Here is a 20,084-nt window from a genome sequence, read left to right on the forward strand (position 1 = left end):
GGGGGGGGGGGGTGTGTGTGTGGTGGTGGTGGGTGAAGGGATTGTAAAAGTTTGCTCTTGAATAAGTCCACAAATCCAAAAATATAGAGAGAGTTTGGTAGTGCACACAGATAGAGAAGTTTTGATTTGTGGGGGAATTCAAAACTAGTAACCATAAATAAGAGTCAATTAAATTCAGCAGGGAATTCAGGAGAAAGCTCTTTATCCACAGTGGTGAAAATGTGAAAACTGGAGTGGTAGACAGTGCAGGTATGATTAAGGAGAAGATAGATAAGAACATGAAAGAACAGAAGAATATGATAGCATGAGATGAGGAAAGGTGAAAGGAGGCTCATGTGGAGCATAAAAGCCTGGCGCAGGTTTTTCACGGGTCAGATGCTAGTGTTGTAGCTGCACTAGAACAGCTTGGCTAGTTCAAGAGCACAGGTCTTCAAAATTATTGCTAGAATGCCATCAGGACATTGCAGTATTCAGTGCTGTCAGGTATTTCTTGATATCACATGGAGTGAATTGAATGAGTTGAAGACACTGGGGAATCTTTGATGCTAGGAAATCTCAGGAGGCAGTGATGGATTGTGCACTCAGCGCTTCTTGCTGAAGACGGACACAACTACTTTAACTCATGCTTTACATTGATGTAGTAGGTACACCATTGTTGGGGGTGGGCATAATTGTATAGCTGCCTCCTTGACCTGTTAGGTGATTGACTGCTCACCACCATTTCTGGGTCGACGTGACGGAACTGCAGAAATTAGATCTGATCAGTTGGTTGTAGGATCATTATGCCCTGTCTATGCATACTGCATCCACAGTTTGGCATGCAAACAGTCCTGTGTAGCTTCTGTTGGTTGACACCTCATTTTCAGCTGTTGCTGCTCCTGGGTAATGGCTTCCTGCACTCTCAACTGAACGAGGATTCATGCCCCATCTTGAAAGCAATGGTAGAATTGGGGCAAACGCCAGGCCATGAAGTACCCTACCTAGATTACATATTGCACCCTTTCCACCTTTGTTGACTTTGCAGGATCAAAGGGTTGAATCTGTCGTTGTCTCGGTCAATTTCAGATGGTCCATCCAGTTTTATTCATAGAGTTAGAGAGTACAGAAGAGGGTCTTCGGCCCAGTGAGTCTGTACTGCCAAAAAATACACAATTACCTACCTACCCCTCTCCACCTCTTAGTCTTAGGCACAACATAGTGGGCCGAAGGGCCTGTACTGTGCTGTACTGTTCTATGTTCTTCACAAAGGCTTACTAGGGTCATCTTAGAGAACATTTAAAGAACATTTGAGAGTCAATCACATTGATGTGGTCCTGGAGTCATACGTAGGACAGGCCAGGTAAGTACAGCTAATTTCCTTCCCTAAACGTCATTAGTGAACCAGTTGGATTTATACAACAGATGCCAATGGTTTTGCAGTCAATAAACATTGATAAATTGAAATTTTCTGAATTTAACATGAATTTAAATTTCACCATCTGCTATGGAAGGATTTGAACCTATGACCCGAGAACATTAACATCAGCTTCTGGATTTCTAATACAGTGTCACTATCACCATACCACCACCTCCCAGTGCTGTATATACCTTGAAATTAGTCAAACCTAAGAAAATGGTTAATAGCTACAGTAATGTCAGACATCATGGAATGCAGGGATACTGGTAATTTCACAGGATGTGAACGAACAAGAATGGTATTCAAGTAAAATGAAATCAGAGGACAAAGGGTAACTAGATAGGTGAGCTGTGCCATAATGCCATGCTGATTTCAAGTCATATGTTCTGACCTTGTTGTCTGCCCATTAGAACTACCCATATTCACACTTATAATGGAAACTGACCACCTAAGATGCTGTATGGTAGTTCTATCACCGAAATATTGGAAGTGCTTCATAAGGAGACAAAAAAAAAAATCCAAGGAGGAGAGGAATCATCTCAACAACCTGCTTTATTCTCGTGACAGCCAGTTGGTTCAGGAAGTGAAGACCAGGAGTCAATCTCCACTCAGTTTGAGAGTAGAGAGACATGCATGATTGACTCTTAAATGTCTTTTGAAATGGCCCTATAAACCATATATGGACCCTTTCTGGAGAAGGGTCCAGACCCGAAACATCAGCTTTCCTGCTCCGCTGATGCTGCTTGGCCTGCTGTGTTTATCCAGCTCTACACCTTGTTAACCAGATAAATACAAGTTGGTGTTGGTGATTTCAAAAATGTTTTGTACAAGGGGAGCAAAAGCAATCTTAAGGGTAAGAACATCATTGCGAGTGCCCACTTGCCTCACAGCATCTAGGACAATAATTCTTGAGGAAAGTAACTGTAATAGGAGGCACATGAAACAAGGACATTGATTCGGTAACTCACCGTCAAAGGTTCCACTTTCCAAAAGGGCTCCACTCTCCTCGAGTGTTTTAAATTCCTCCAGAGAAATGAAGTTATAATCAACCCCTGGCACTTCACCTTCACGGGGTGGCCTTGTAGTGCCTGAAACAAAACAACCAAAAAAAAATTGAAGCAATGAAAGCGCTCAGCTTTGCCTATGTTGCCATTCAGTACGCCAGAGCAGAAAAATAATTTGATGAGAAAGTGTAGGGTCTGGATGATCTCTAAAGTGAAAGGAAAGAACAGAGGATCAATAAGAACAGAGGGTAGATGGTCATTTAAAATTAAATTTGACCAATGCTTGAAAAAGAACACCAAGAAACAGACTTGTATTTATACAGAACCAACCATTCATGGTTTGAGCTAATTAAACCCTTTTGACATGCAGTCACTGTTACAGCTTGGGAAGCTGTGGCAACCAATTTCCCCACATCAAGCTCCTTCAACACAAAGGTGATAAAGACTATTTATAGGTCTTGGTTGAAAAATTAATATTGCTTCAGACACTGGCAAGATGCCCTGACAGGAAAGCAGACCTGGATTCAGTTTAACAACTCATCTGGAATATTATATTAACCAGGTTTGAAGAGACAAGTGGCCTCCCCCTGCTCCTATTTCTTATATTTTAACCACAAGGCTGAGTATCAAGCTGAAATTTTTACTCAAAGTGAGTATGCTAGCAACAGAGCATTGATTGAGATGGGACATGGTGAATCAAAGAAATGATTGAAGTGGAGAGTTCAGAGAATCCAGCACTGATTCAGTCCAAAAGAACTTTGATATCCTGAGCTGTAAAATATACCATATATTTGTGCAAAGGTCTAGAGTTTCAGACCAATTATTTAGGGAAAATAAGACATTGATTTATACAGGATAGATGTAGAAGAAATGAAGTGAACAATTATCCGTTACCACAAAGTTGGAGTTGAGGGGAAGGATCAGCACCTTGCCAACTCCCCCAATGCCCTCTAGAAGCTCCCATCCTCTAGAATCAAAGAGCCCAAGAGACTCAATAGTTTAATAACAGGACTTATTTCCTCAAGATCTCACAGCAACAGTGAATGTTGCAAAATTTCCGTAACATTTTACTGATAGATTTTTTTCAAGTTCCAGTGATCTTGATATTATTACACATCTAAGGCTTTCTTTTCATTTTATTTACTAATTCAGAGATGTAATAAATATTGCATTTTATGATAAATAATTCTAAAGCTTCCAAAAACTCAGCGCTCTCAGGTGAAAAACAAGACAGCTGGGATTATGTCAGGAGCAGTGTTTTCTTTTAAATTCACTGATGGGTTGCAAGTGTTTCTGGTTTGGCCAGTATTTATCGACCATCCCTAACCGGCCCAAAAGGTGGTGACTGCAAGCCAGATTCTTGAACATTTGCAATCCATGTGGCACTGCTGTCTCCACGGTGGCATTAGGAATGGAGTTCTGGTATTTTGACCTGGCAACAGTCAAGGAATAATGATATAATTCCAAGTCGGTTGTCAGGCATTTAAATAAAACAACACAATTGTCTTTCTGTTCCCTGATAACAACTTTATTGGATCAAAAAGGCTTCAAAATTCTTAAGTTTTTGACTCTCGTGTTGTACACCAAGGACATGAATTGGTTCTTTCCCTGGCTTTCAAAAACTATGGTTGTGGTCTAAACTATGGTCAAAAAACTATTAATACGAGAGATTAAAAAAATTAAGGATTTTATTGGCCAAAAATGTGTTAACCTTTACACATGATTAACTGTTATTGGCAGATGTAAATTAAGGGCTTTCTTATATTCTTGAAGAGATAACTGCCAGTGAGGCGGATTTCACAGGCTAAGATCCTTGAACAGCTCAGTATAACACAACCCCTTCTTTGGGGACTTGCACAGTAAATATATTGGGCCAGTTGACTCGAGGAAACCTCCAATACTTCAGTGTCCTGAAATACCCTTCAGATGTACATTCTCCGTCAGGGTTACTAGGCAATGTGCCCTCCCCACCAAACCCTTTGGGCACCAAAGCCAACAGGAGCATTCCACAGTGCCCTCAAATCAGCTAACCATCCTGTGTAATAATAAAAGCAAAACATTGCAGATGTTAGAAATCTGAAATAAAAACAAAATGCTGGAAAGACTAGCAGGTCTGGCAGCATCTGTGAAGACAGAAATAGAATTAGCATTTCAAGTCCAACAACTCTTTGGAACCATCCTGGTTTCTCAGACTCTCGACCACATCAGTTCAATTAGTCACAAAGCTATAACAGAATTTATAGCAGAGAAACAGGCCATTCAGTCCAATTGGACCATGCTAGTGCTCATCTTTCAGCCAAATCCACCAGCATAATCTTCTATTACTTTCTCTTTCATGTTTATCTAGCCTCCTCTTAAAAGCCACTGTACTATTCACAACTACTCCTGGTGTGGCGTGCTCCACATTCTTACTATTCTGGATTTATCTTATAGTTACAGCCAACAGTTTTGGATTTAAAACCAGAATCATTTGTTGGAAAGCCAATCTTTGATTTTACAGCCAAAATTATTAGAACACAGTTTGATTTGGCTGCCTTGAGGTGTGACAGCTGAAAGCAATGAGAGAGATACACAGAAACCAATGGCTGCGCCCTTATGATGCTACCAGACTACTACCGATAGACAGACTTAGACAGAGACACCCCACCCACGTTGCTGCATGGCAGGCTGCACTTACATGGGATTGTTCTCAGGTAGAGATTGTCACGGATCACCTGTTGTAGCTGGTGGTCCACCGATCCCTTCTGGAACTGCAGACTGAGGTAGTGGCGAAGCTCCTTGTTTATTATTCTGCCTGTAAAAAGCAATCAATGATTTAATTTTTTTTTACAACCTCATCCATCAGCAGACCCTGTGAAAATGGAGCACCAGAAGGCACAGAAAGGACAATTTGCAGCAAGGACGGCGATAATTTTGCCTCAGTGCAAAATTACTCATCACCAGGGTCACTAGATTTATCTCACATACTGAACAAATGATTTCCATTTATAACATTAAAAGGCTTCTAAAAGCAATAAATACTTCCACGATAATGTCACTGGTTTGAACAGAAGTCAAACTGAGCTCTGCCAGGCTGTGATACAGCAAGAGAGTTGCTGTAATGAGATTTGATTACAGAGAACAGACCAGGCTTCCCTGGAGCAATAACACATTCAGATACACACTTTAGCTCCCTAAACAGCCCATAGACGTAGATAGAAAATATCATTGCGGGACGGGAGGCATGTTAGCCTGAGCACACAGCCTCAGTCACAGGACAGCATTAAGATCAGCATCAACAGAGGCTTTAACAGGAATTGGGGAAGGGATGGAACAATGGTTAGAAAGAGAGACATGAAAATAAAGAGGAAATATTACAGTATTGTCAAGGAGATGAGTTTCCAGGATGATTTAGAAGTGGCGGAACAGTTGAAATTTCAGAAGGGTTTAACAGAAGAATTCCAGGACATCCCAAGGCTTCAAATCACCCCATACTGTTTATAAAGGGTTTTCGCAATAACTTAACAAGGATACAACTGTCAACCATTTTGTCTGTGTGCTAAAGAACCAAAAGAACTACAGATGCTGGAAATCAAATAAAAACAAATTGCTGGAAAAGGTCAGTAGGTCTGGCAGCATCTGTGGAGAGAAATTAGAGTCCAGTGACCCTTCCTCAGAGTTCTGCTTGTTTTGGCTGTATGTTGGTTTGGTACACACAACAAAACTCAATGCTCCTGGCAGCACTCACCCACAGTCATTCCATGTTCTTGGTTGCCCTAGCCTGAAATATAGTCTTCTCTCTGTTGTGGCATCATCTGCTTCCCATTTCTAACTAGCTCTAAAAACTCCATCACACAGCCAGAACACAATTTCTCCAACTCCACAACTTTCTGCATTCCGCCTTCCTTTGTATACCTGTTGTGAAGGTGACCAAACCTCTTTGCTTGGAAGTTTTGTTGAAACACAACTACTGCTCCTTCTTCCACTTTTCATAACTCTGACCATTGGAACAAGTTTAGATACCTCCAATGATCATTTCCTTTGTCTAAGCATTAGTGTCTTGGTGAAACACCACAGGACATTACCCAATACCAAAAAGAATAAGTATAAACACAGTCTGAAGGGAATTTTTTCTTTGTAAACGCCATTATTCCTGTTATTTGCATACCATGTGCTACTAGTTCAGAGGAAGATAGCAGCAAGGTGGCAATTCAGTCATCCAAGTCTGTTTTAGTATTCAATTAGTTCAGAGTTCAAATGCAACCTCATTCTACATACAAAACTACTCATCTGCTACCTGGCCTACAAATTGCTGCTTGAAGCGGTGATGGTGAGTTCGGGTTGGGAATTATTGCACAGCACACCCCTGTCTCAATAGCTCAAGATTGGCCAGATTTAGAAATGTTCTTTTTCCCTGCCCCACCCCCACTGCAAGGCTCTAAGTGACTGTCCATTCCAAGATGCCCTTCAGGTGGTGGCAGCATTCTCCTTGAACTACAGAAGTCTGACAGATAAAAGTACACCAACATTGCTATTCAGTTTTTAAAAATGGCTTGTATCTGCAATGCAAGATTGAGTGACTACAGCTGCCCCCCTGCTTGGTGTGCAGTCATTGCAAGGCAGTTCACACAGTCAACAGTCCAACAGATCACGCAGGAAATGAAACACTTCACAATATCCAGTACCATGTCTCCAAAAAAAATGGTCAACGTTTGGCTCCAACTCCCCTCCTATGCTTTTGCCACTTCAAGCCTGCTGCAGGTCACAGAACTAGCAATTGGGCATTTGGAAATTGAAGCAATGCTCTGAAACAAAACCAACCAACAGAAAGCCTCTCTCAGTAACATCAAAAGAAATTGAGGATTGCCTCACCCATTCTGGCTTGATACTCCAACTCCTTTTAGGTGTGAATTTTCCCTCCAAACTTCTGGAGGGTCATAGAGCACCTTACTGGTTCCCTTTGACCCTAAGTACAAACATAAACCTTCGGAGATGCACAAGAGGTTCAGGTGATCCCATCCATTTTGACCATACTGTTGAACAGTTCTCTGCAGAGGGCCCTCTCCATCAATCTCCCTTCAGTTTCTAAAATGCGGCTATGGTCTCGCACACATTTGGGACAAACGAGAGTAAGCCTAAAGCTAAAGTCTGATTCAAAGCTGCCCAAGTCAAGCATAATCGACACAAGAGAGATCAATTCTGGAGTCTCCCTGGGTTGAATGCTCTCCAGCAATGAAAGGCACCCCAATTACATTTAACATTTTCTAATCTTGCCTCACTACAGCTCTTTGGTCACACAGCACATCAGGAAACCGTTTGAGAGGTCAGAGGTTCCCAATGACCTTGCCGTTGGCAGGCGTGCATTACTCACTGCCAGGAACCCAGTGCAATCCTTAGTGAGCTTGCAATCTTGGCCATCAGTTGCTCAGCAAGCAGCATAAACTAGGCAACATTATTGCCAGAATAGAATAGGATGCAGAAGCAAGGACATCATAGTGAGAAAGCTATTTCATTAAACTAACAATTTAAAATCATCTCCCATGAGGAACCAGCTCATCCATTCAGATGTAGCTGATAACATGATTAAATCTAGTGTAGTTAAATTTGTTTAACACTGCCTCCTGCTCAAAAATCAGCATCATAGACAAACCCTTCCCCTGTCTTGCACTCTGGCAACAAATGCCATGCAACCATGTTGCAACAAACAGCACTCCCCACTCCACCCAATGGGCAATGTCACCTGAGCAAACTAAAACTTCTAACTGCAATCTGTGCCACTAAGTCTTCACAACTTAACTTTCCCAGCCCTAGGTAGTGAATATATGTTGCACGTTCTCCCTTCTAAGGGCAATATGTTCTACTGGAGCTGCAGTGCCTTGAATTCAACGCAGTAAGGGTTTATGCAGAATGATTATGATACTAATAATCCACAGTTTAAAGTTAAAATCCCACCAAAGAGTTAGGGAAACTAGGAGACATGTCACCTTTTAACCTCCTCTGCCTGCAGCTGACCCTTAACTCAATATGGTTGACAGTTTGAGGCACTCAAACAGTCTTATCAAAACAGAAATAAAAGGCTACAACAAAGACATGATCCACATGATGGCAGTGGTTAAAAGCAGTGGCTCTCACCACCTCCATCACTAAAGCAGTGGGCGATAAATGAAGGCCTTGTCAACAATACTCTCAAGAATAAATTGTATAAAATACCAGGGTTGCCACTCTTCCTGGAGATTTATCCTCATAACACTTGTCACTGGTGTCTGCTGCTACACATTATTTTGCCTGACAAACTAAGCAACTTTTAAACTAGGAAAGCACAAAGCACCAGTAATTTCTGAATTAAAAAAAAACTGCAATATCAATTGCAAACAAAAAGTGCAACTTCAATTGATTTGTTGAATCCAAGGAAGTAACCCTGAAAATTTTAAATAATTTTCTGAATTTTAACAATGCACAGCATGTTAAAGGGAAGTAAAAGCAAAACCCAGTCCTAATTCAATTTACTGACCCATATATGTCACCCTGAAAGCCCAGCTTTAGCAAGATGAGACTGAAAACTCAAGGAGCACCATCTGAGCTGCCCAATTGCTGAAATACAGCACATCATATAATCACACACACTGCAGGCTGACATTTCCAGTTCTCAGGATCTTGCCAGTCTGTGTATTTATTCTTCCACAATGAGTTTTCATCTCACGCCACCAATTTGTGTTGGGGTCTCCATCCCTCTGAACAGTTTACGTGGCACTTCTGCATTCTGAGTTCCCAGGTAACTTCCACTGGCCTGGATGTAGTCTTCCTCGTAACAATGTTCTGAATAGCAGGATAATCAGACAATGCAAATCAATTAAAAACTAAGAGACAGGGTACTTCACATTCATGATTTGTCTGTACAAAGACAGTTACTCCGAGGTGACAATAGAAATACTCGGGATACCAAGACCATCCTCAGATTCTGGATTGGGATCCTGACTAAAATCCCAATGCAGTCTAACAAGCTTTATATAACTATCACCTGTCTTTCAGCCTTGAGGTAATGGGCAACATCCCATTAGTCTTTTAAATTACTTTGCCACCTGCTCATTAAGTTGAGGTCATTTCTATATGTGGGCCCCTAAAAATCTCTGCTCTCAGTTGCTTCCAGTTTCAAACCACATTTTCCTCTCTGATCAGATGAGATGCAAGAGAGGGTACAGACAAAAGTGGAGGATGCAGCTTCCTGCTGTATCCAGGGAGGGCGTGGCCAATTCCTCTCTGGTTCGGGAACTGGATCAGTTATAAGATCAAGACTAAACTGACACAAATGGCCTTATCTGATGAATGCTGAAGCTTTCAAAGGAATTGCTTGGTCAGTCAACCACAGATTTAGCTTCCTGATGATTTCTGAAGGTACTACACCACAGGAACTTAAGTATCAGGAAGGGGTAGATGAGTGGAGAGGGAATCAGCATTTGCTGGAAACAAATCTTAATTGAAAAACTACATGCAAGTAGTGGAAAGTGCAGCCATCAACCCATGGGCTCAATCACGTCCATGTGTTTACTTTACCTTTCAACTGGAGAAACCAGGCATTACACACTCAAACAAAGGTTGAAGAAATTATGCAGTTATGCATTATGTTTCGTTGATCACCTCCATTCTACAGTTTCAGATTCCATAGCCCAATAATGAACGCTTCTCAAGAGCCAGGATCTTGCCCAGGTTCAATTTTATACGTAAAATTAAAGAAAGACATGTCTATAAAGCCTTTTGCAATCTCATGACGGTCCATAAGCAGTCAATAAACTGTAGCCACTGCTGTCAGAGATGTACACTGGTGGTGGGAATATAGGACCCAGGAAAAATTGCGCAGAGCAGAGACTGTGCTCCCCTGAAAAATCACCCTGTGCAGTTCTTTGCATTAAATGTCATTTCCAGTCAAATCTGAAGGCAGCAATGAAGCGAACAATCTTGTGCTATTCCCAGCACAAGGTCAGCCCAACCCTTTCCCTTCCAGTTCCTTCCAGGTACTTATGGTCACAGTGCAGCCCCTCGCAAAGTATGAAGTCTGGAACTGTCACCCCTCCCCTACGGATGGCTCTCACTGCTGTAACAGAAACACAGCCAAACTGAGCACAGAAAGCTCCCATACGTTGCAACATAACAAAATAGTCTGCTTTTTTGATGTTAGGCAAGAGATAGGTTTGATCAGGATACAGGAAAGAACTCCCTGCACTTGTAATAGAGTCATGGAGTTTTTTTGTTTTAAAAAATTCAGCAGATAGGCTCTGTTTTATGACTGACCTGAATGAAGGGACCAGTGAATATGCACACTCTCAGTATGGCATTCAAATATAAGCCTGGATCGTGCACTCAGGTCTCAAATTGCTGTATGTATGAGTTTCCACTTCAAAAATTAGCATGCTACCCACCGAGCTATGGTTGACACAATCCTTCCTTCTTCCACAGTAAAGGCAAACTTTCAGAAATCACCCAAATCATACCAGCTGCATTACGCTGTCCACTCACTCAGAAATCAGACACCACCTCAGTGCGGCTCACATGGTCACATGCACCACAGGAACTTGTCATGGCATCAATACCACCTCAAACAAGGATAGCAGTATCACCTCCAAGCAGAAAACCATCCTGACTTGGTTACACAATCATCGGTTCTTTCACTATAGCTGGATCAAAATCGTGGAACACAAACTGCCAGCACTGTGGGTCTAAACTTCAACACACAGACTGCAGCAATTCAGAGAGAGTCAACAGCACCTTCTGCAGGACAAGCTGAGAATATGCAGGTATGTGTCAGCACATTCATTCCTCAAGATAAAATACATGCACTCTACTAGCCTTGATCCCAGACTTTTACCTTCCTCAATATAATGCCATTGTATCTTTTGCATCCACCTACCTGAAGGAGTATGCAAGGCCAATAACATTAATTCAAAAGGCAGGTAAGATGAACCCGGGGTTACTGTGGAAACAGTGATATGAGGCCGCTTTGCAAATGTTATGATCACGGAGATGGGCAGTGTTGGATTCTGACCAACCAGATGTATGAAATGCCAGAGGCTGACAAGTCTGGGGCACTCAACATTACAGTCACCAGTTCACACCCACATGAAGGTGAGTGGCCCCAGACTGTCAGACATAAAGACAGAGTCATCAAGCATAGAAACAGACCCTTCAGTCCAACCAATCCATCCTGAACATAATCCTAAACCAAACTAGTCACACTTGCCTGCTCCTGGCCCATATCCCTCTAAACCTTTCCTTTTAATGTATCCGTCCAAATATCTGTTAAACATTGTAATTGTACCCACAACCACCACTTCCTCAGCAAGTTCATTCTACATCGGAACCACGCTGTATTAAAAAAATTGCCTCATGTCTTTTTTAAATCTCTCTCCTCTCACCAGCCCTCTGGTCTTGAAATTTTCCATCTCAGGGAAAAGATAATTACCATCAACTCTATCCATACATCTCATTATTTTATAAACTTCTATCAGGTCACCTCTCAACCTTCTATGCTCCAGTGAAAAAAGTCCCAGCCTATCCAGCCTTTTCTTGTAACTCAAACCTTCCATACCCAACAACATCCTGGTAAATCTCTTCTGAACCCTCTCCAGCTTACTAATATCCTTCCTATAACTGGGCGACCAGAACTGGATGCAGTATTCCAGAAGACGCCTCACCAATGTCCTGTACAACCTCAACAAGACTTCCCAACTCCTATACTCAAAAGACTGAGCAATGAAGGCAAGCATGCCAAATGCCTTTTTAAACATCCTGTCTATGTGTGATGCGAACTTTAAAGAATCATGTATCTGCACCCCTAGGTCCCCTCTATTCTACAACACTACCCAAGGCCTTACCATTAATTACATAAGCCCTACCCTTGTTTGTTTTACCAAAATGCAATACCTCACATTTAACCAGACTGAACCCCATCTGCCACTTTTCAGCCCATTGACCCATTTGATCAAGATCCCTGTGTAATCTTCGAAAACCTTCTTCACTGTCTATTATGCCACCAATTTTGGTATCGTTTGCAAACTTACTAACCATGCCTTTTATATTTTCATCCAAATCATTTATATAAATGACAAGAGAGGACCCAGAACTGATCCCTGTGGAACACCGGTGGTCACTAGCCTCCAGTCCAAAAAGCAACCTTCAACCAATACTGTCTCCAGCCGTTAAGCCGATTACGTATTCAATTGTCAAACTCACCCTGAATCCCATGTGACTTAACTTTAATTACTCTACCATGCAGGATCTTGTCAAATAAATGTCTACTGCTCTGCCATCAACAAGCTTTTTGGTAACTTCCTCAAAAAACAAGTTTGCAAGACTATTTTCCTCACACAAAACCATGCTAACCATCCCTAAACAATTTTTGCCTTTATAAACCATAGGATTTATAAAAATTTATGACCACCTCCAACAATTTACCCACAACCGAAGTCAGGCACACAGATCAATAGTCCCCCTGTTTCTCCTTACAACCTTAAACATAGGTACAACATTAGCCACCCTCTGGTCATCAGGCACCTCACTCGTAGTTATAGGTGATGCAAATATTTCTGCAAGGGGTCTCAATTTCCTCTCTTACTTCCCACAACATTGAGATACATTAGATCAGGTCCTGGAGATTTATCCACCTTTATATTCTCTAAGACCTCCCAAACTTCCTTTTTTGTGATGTGAACTGTTTTTAAAACAACAAAGTTCATTTCTCTGCATTCTCTAGACTCCATTTCTTTCTCCACAGTAAAAGCGGACACAAAATATTCATTTAGTATCTCTCCCATCTCCTGGGGTTCAACACAAAGACGACCTCCTTGATCATTAAGAGGTCCAACCCTCTCTCTAGTTACCCTCTTGCTCGATGCATTTGTAAAATCTCTCTGGATTATCCTTAAACTTATCTGCCAATGCTATCTCACAGCCCGTCTTTGCCATCCTGATTTCTCTCAAGAATGCCCCTACACTCTTTATATTGACGTGGAGGTGCCGGTGTTGGACTGGGGTAGACAAGATCAGAAATCACAACACCAGGTTATAGTCCAACAGGTTTATTTGAAAACATAGCTTTCAGAGCCTCAGTCCTTCAGATGTTAGAGAGAGAGAGAGAGCTAGTATCAAACACAGAATTTAAGGAAAAGATCAAAGGGTAATACCATTGATGAGGATGTATTAAACAAACCTAAGATGCTGTTAAACCTTTAATCCGTTAGAAGGCTTTAATCAATAGATATGTACATGTAAATCCCTGAATTTCTTTAAAGTCACTGCCCTGAGAGAACTAAAGATTTTATCGGTGTAAAGAGGTGGTGACATTTTAGGTTAGGTATTTGCAGATGCATTCTATTATTTTCAAAATGCACAATTTATAAACTCCTACTTTAGAAATAAAGTCAGTCTGACTCCAAACCAAAACAAACAGATTCTAAACGAGGTCTCACGTCTAACATGCATTTTCTGACCTAAAATGTCGCCTCTTCTTTACACTGATAAAACCTTTAGTTCTCTCAGGACTGTGACTTGAAAGAAATTCAGGGATTTACATATACATATCAATCAATTAAAACCTTTTAACTAATTAAAGATTTAACAGCATCTTAGGCTTGTTTAATACACAAGGAAAAGATCAAAGGGTCATACCACTGATAAATTCTGTGTCTGATATTACCCCTCTCACTAAGACCTGAAGGAGGAGCAAGGCTTGAAAGCTGGTGTTTCAAATAAACCTATTGGACTACACCTGGTGTTGTGTGATTTCTGACCTTGTCTTTATATTAAGAGATTTATAAAATTTGAGTAGATATGTAACTCTGGTTGTGGGTGTTGTGGTTGGTTGGCTGGCCGAGCTGGTTTGTTGTTCCGCAACGCAATGCGGAACAACGAACCAGCTCGGCGAGCCAACCAACCACAACATTAAGAGATTTAATTGAATCAAGTTGTCTATATCTAAAAAAAGACTTTTTATTCTTGACTAGCACCTCTCTCTTTATTCATTCATTGTTCCTTAATGTTACCAGCGTTACCCTTCACTCTACCAGGAACAGAATGCCTCTGAACGCTTGTCACACTCATGAACGGGTCCAGACCCGAAACGTCAGCTTTCTTGCTCCTCTGATGCTGCTTGACCTGCTGTGTTCATCCAGCTCTACACCTTGTTATCTCTCCAGCATCTGCAGTTCCTACTATCTCTGAATCAATTTCAACCCCACTCGACAGACATCCTTTTACCTGTGAAGTCAACTCTAATCAGCCCTTGAAAGTTCTTGTCTCATGCCATTAAAATTTGCCTTACTCCAACTAAAAACTAACTTTTACGGAAGGCTTATCCTTTTCCATAACCATTTTGAAACTAATAGAATTATAATCTCTAGACTCAAATTGTTCCCCCATTTCTACTTCAGTCACCTGCCCTGCCTTATTGCCCCAAAGGAGGGCTAGTTTTCCTCCTTCTTTAGTAGGACAATCCACATACTGGCAAAGAAAATTTTCTTGAGCACATCTGACAAATTCTTCACCATCCAAACCTTTATCGCTATGGTAGTCCCAATCAATGTTTGGAAAATTAAAAGTCCCCATTATTACCTTATTATGCTTACATATATCTGAGATCTCCCTACATATTTATTTCTCAATTTCTCTTAATATTTGCTGGGGGGGCGACTATAGTACAATCCCAAAGTGATCTTTCTGACATGCACTGCCCCAGGGCACAATCACAGTGCCAGTTAAGTGGCAGGGTCAGATCTGTCACCTAAACACTGTGTACATTTTTCTAAAGATAACTAGTTCCTTGGAGTTATTTTTGTAAATAGGGGTGTCACATTCTACTGACACTCCCTCTAGTGACAAGTAGGACAATGTGAAGAATGCATTTCACTGTGGTATGTAACCGGTTGGTCTGGTATGTTACTAAAAGCTCTTCTGTTAATTGCTTAAAACCACACCGACATACTCCCCCACTCTCTCAGTGCAAAGGCTGTCTAACTCAGAACAAAGGGGTTTCCGGTAATCAGATCTATTGGTTTAGACTTTTCTTAAATAGAGTGAGTTTATACAGTACAGAAACAGATCCTTCAGTCTAACTCGCCCATGCTGACCAGATATCCTAAATAAATCTAATCCCATTTGCCAGCATTTGGCCCATATCCCTTGAAACACTTCCTTCATATGCCCAACCAGATGCTTTTTAAATGTTATAACTGTACCAACCTCCACCACTTCCTCTGGTAGCTCATTCCATACACACACCATCTGGATGAAAAAGCTGTCCCCTTAGGTCCCTTTTAAATCTTTCCCCTCTCAACTTAAATCTATGCCCTCTAGTTTTGGACTCCCCTACCCAGGGAAAATACCTTGTCTATTTACCCTATCCACGCCCCTCATGATTTTATAAACCTCTGCAAGGTCACCCTCCAGGGAAAATAGCCCCAGCCTATTCTGCCTCTCCCTATACCTGAAACCCTCCAACCCTGGCAACATCCTTGTAAATCTTTTCTGAACCCTTTCAAGTTTCACAACATTCTTCCTACAGCAGGGAGACCAGAATTGCATGCAGTATTCCAATAGTGGCCTAACCAATGTCCTGTACAGCTGTAATGTGACCTCCCAAAACTCCCATACTCAATGCACTGACCAATAAAAGCAAGCATACCAAATAGCTTCTTCACTATCTATCTACCTGCGACTCCACTTTCAAGGAATTATGAACCTGTACTCCGAGGTCTCTTTGTTCAGCAACACTCCCCAAGACCTTACGATTAAGTGTATAATCCCTGCCCTGATTTGCCTTTCCAAAACGCAGCACCTCACATTTATCTAAATTAAATACCATCTGCCACTCCTCAGCCCATTGGCCCATCTGATCAAGATCCTGTTGTACTCTGAGGTAACCTTCTTTGCTGTCCACCGCACCTCCAATTTTCAGCAAACGTACTAACCATACCTCCTATGTTCACATCCAAATCATTCATATAAATGATGAAAAGCAGCAGACTCAGCACCGATCCTTGTGGCACACCGCTGGTCACAGGCCTCCAGTCTGAAAAGCACCACCATCCTGTCTTCTACCTTTGTGTCAATTCTGTATTCAGTTCTGGTTTTCCCCTGTATTCCATGTGACCTAACCGTGCTAACCAGTCTACCATGTGGAACCTTGTCGAACGCCTTACTGAAGTCCACATAGATCACGAGCACCGCTCTGCCCTCATCAATCCTCTTCGTTACTTCTTCAAAACAAAACTCAATCAAGTTAATGAGACATGATATCCCACGCACAAAGCCATATTGACCATCCCTAATCAGTCCTTGCCTTTCCAAATACATATAAATTCTGCCCCTCAGAATTCCCCCAACAACTTGCTCACCACCGATGTCAGGCTCACCAGTCTATAGTTCCCTGGCTTTTCCTTACCACCTTTCTTAAATAGTATCACGTTAGCCAGCCTCCAGTCTTCCTGCACCTCGCCTGTGGCTATCGATGTTACAAATATCTTGGCTAGAGGCTCAGCAATCACTTCCCTAGCTTCTCAGAGTTCTCGGGTACACCTGATCAGGTCCCAGGGATTTATCCACCTTTTAAGGTGCGTTTTAAGCTGACCAGCACCACCTCCTCTGTAACACGGATATTTTTCAAGATGTTGCTATTTATTTCCCCACGTTCTCTATCTTCCATATCTTTCTCCACAGTAAACACTGATGCAAAATACTCATTCGTTATCTCCCCCATCCCCAGCATTCTACACATAGGCGGCCTTACTGATCTCTAAGGGGCCCTATTCACTCCTTAGTTATCCTTTTGTCCTTACTGTATTTGTAGAAACCCTTTCAATTCTCCTTAATCCTATTTGCCAAAACTCTCATGCACCCTTTTATGCCCTCCCCGATTTCCCTCTTAAGTATACTAATACCGCCTTTATACTCTTCTAGGGATTCACTCAATCTCAGCTGTCTATACCTGACATATGCTTCCTTCTTATTCTTGACCAAAACCTCAATTTCTCTAGTTATCCAGCATTCCCTACACCTACCAGCCCTGCCCTTCACCCTAACAGGAACATATTATCTCTGGACTCTCATTATCTCAATTTGAAAGCTTCCCGTTTACCAGCTGTCTCTTTACCTGTGAGCATCTGACCCCAATCAATTTTTGAAAGTTCTTGCCCAATACTGTCAAAATTGACCTCCCTCCAATTTAGAATTTTAGCTTATAGATACAGTCTATCCTTTTCCATCGTTATTTTAAAACTAATAGAATTATGGTAACTCGTCCCAAAGTGCTCTCCCTCTGACACTTCAGTCACCTGCTCTACCTTATTTCCCAAGGGTAGGTTAAGTTTTGCATCTTCTCTAGTAGGTATATTCACATTATGAAACGTTGAGGATTTGAATTCTGATGGAGTCAAACTCAAAATATTAACTCCGTTTTCTTCCCACAGATGCTACCAGAACTGCTGAGCTTTCCCAGCAATTTCTGTTTTTGTTTCAGATCTCCAGCAGCCACAATACTTTGTTTCAGCTTATAAAGGCATGTTGGCAGGAGTCAGTGAGGTATTTGCTCACTGTTCTAAGGTAGGAAATGCAGTAGTCAACTCGCACATAGCAAGCTCCCACAAACAGCAATGAAATAAGTGACATCATTTGTCTTCAGTGATATTGGTCGAGTGATAAATATTGGTAAGACACAGGTAGATGGTGGTAACAGGCAGCACAAGGGAGCAGAAAAATCTGAACAAATGGGAAGAAATCTTTTCATACAGGGATAACAGAGTGAGATAACTTCAACATAAAAACAGAACATGCTGGAAATACCCAGCAGTTCAGGCATTGCTTAGTCTGCTGAACACTAACATTTTCAGTTCACACATCAAATTTTGAGTATCTGCAGTATTTTACTTTTGTGTTAATGGCCAGCTTTGTCTTAGGATGCTCAAAAAGTGAGTTTAAATAAAGTGGGGAAGGGGGAAAGTGGGTCTTTTTTACAGAAAGAACAGCAGTCAAGCCAGAAGAACTGATTTAAACATGTACACTTCGACAAAAATACCAGTCATCAGAATCACTTAGTGGCAGCTTTAAATACACACAAATTATAGGTTTGTGTGTTCACCACTGCAAGCTACAGCAAACCTAGCATTTCTGTACATCAGTCACACAACTGCTTACAAAATTAGTAATTATGCCTTATATGCAAGTCAAAATCCAATGTTTTTGCTTTATAACTGCAATTGCTGCTCTTCAAATCTGGAATCAAGAAAAAAATGGTAAACATCATAACAACCAGTTAAAGAGGCTAAGAGTTGACAATCACTGATCAGTTGGTAGCACTCTTGCTTTGGAGACAGGTGGTCACGGACAGAAGATGCACTTTGTGCCTCACAAACTGCAGTCAACACTCCAATTCAGTATCCAAGGGTGTGCTACACAGTCGAATGTGCTGCCTTTCAAATGAGATGTTAAAACTCACCATTGGACAAATGAGATCCCATGGCCCCTATTTCAAAGGTGAGAGAAGTGCTACCCCTAGCCTGGGGATCAGTTTAGCTCAGTAGGCTGGATGATTGGTTTGTGAAGCAGTGTGATACCGACTGCTTGGATCCAATTTCCACATACAGGCTGAGGTTACTATGAAGGATTCTCCTTCTGAACCTCACCTCGCGTGAGGCATGGCAGCCTTCAGGTTCAATCACCAATCGTCTCTGTCTAACAAGACAGCAGCCATACAGTCTGGTAAGACTATGGCAACTTGATCCCTTGCCTGACCAATGTTTATCTGCCAACCACCAGCACCAAATACATAACTTGATCACAACTATTGTTTGTGCAAGTACGCTGTATCTAAACTGGCTGCTGTGTTCCCTACAATTCGACAAATACGCTAAAAATAATTCCTTGGCCATAAAACATAATGGGACAACTAAGGTCATAAAAGATGCTCTAAAAATGTACATTTAAATAACATCCCAAAACCTGTTGGTATCCTGACAAGACCATCCAATGGAATGAAGGGGTTAACTTTCAAATTTCTAGTACTTCACACATTTTAGAATCTGAGAATTAAGAATGCGAAGTTGTTGGCCATAGCAATAACTGTTTACAGCACTTAGGAGCAGCACAAGGTGCAGAAGCTGAAAAGGAACACGTAAATGTGCCGAAACGGGGCAGAACAGAGACAATCACTGTCATCCCCTGCAAGATCAGTTGCCTGGAACTAAACTCAAACATCACTTCCAGAAAGGCTCTTGCATCATTCAAGGGACTGCGAGAAATTGCTCAGCCAAGGGGGCTTGCTTGGATTGTGTATCAGGTACACATAACCTGCCTGTTAGTGCAAAATCTCACCAACATCCAAAACATCATCTTCTCACACTAACTCCAGGTATAGACAAGACCTTGAATATGGCAATAATTCAAAGTTTCAACAACCACAGAAGCTTTGCAGAAACTGGCACAGAGTGCCAGTAACCACACTAGTATGAGGCAACAGTCTTAAACCAGTTCAAAGTCTAATTCTAAACATTCTTCATCAATCCAGTCTGCCTGAATTCTTTGTTTAAAATTTTGGTCAGTGAATTTCTGCTCAAAAAGGCTCTCTACAGGAATTGAAGTACTTACATTTTAGAATAAAAGATTATGTACGACACAGAGACAGAGACACACACACACAGAGACACACACACACAGAGACACACACA

At 41.5% G+C, this 20,084-nt stretch overlaps 1 protein-coding gene across 5 annotated transcripts in view; it reads right to left on the bottom strand.

Moving 5' to 3' along the window:
* Nucleotides 1-20,084, bottom strand: part of magi3a (membrane associated guanylate kinase, WW and PDZ domain containing 3a) — a 114,478-nt gene that overhangs the window by 45,836 nt on the left and 48,558 nt on the right. For all 5 annotated transcript variants that reach the window (XM_048612266.1, XM_020530744.2, XM_048612265.1 and 2 more), the window contains exons 2-3: nucleotides 5,078-5,194; nucleotides 2,365-2,484 (exon numbers count right to left, since the gene is read on the bottom strand). In XM_048612266.1, coding sequence (XP_048468223.1) covers nucleotides 2,365-2,484; nucleotides 5,078-5,194 — 237 coding nt within the window. The remainder of the gene's footprint in view (nucleotides 1-2,364; nucleotides 2,485-5,077; nucleotides 5,195-20,084) is intronic.

Source organism: Rhincodon typus, chromosome 25 (assembly GCF_021869965.1).
Source record: "Rhincodon typus isolate 14 chromosome 25, sRhiTyp1.1, whole genome shotgun sequence".
Lineage (NCBI taxonomy): Eukaryota > Metazoa > Chordata > Chondrichthyes > Orectolobiformes > Rhincodontidae > Rhincodon > Rhincodon typus.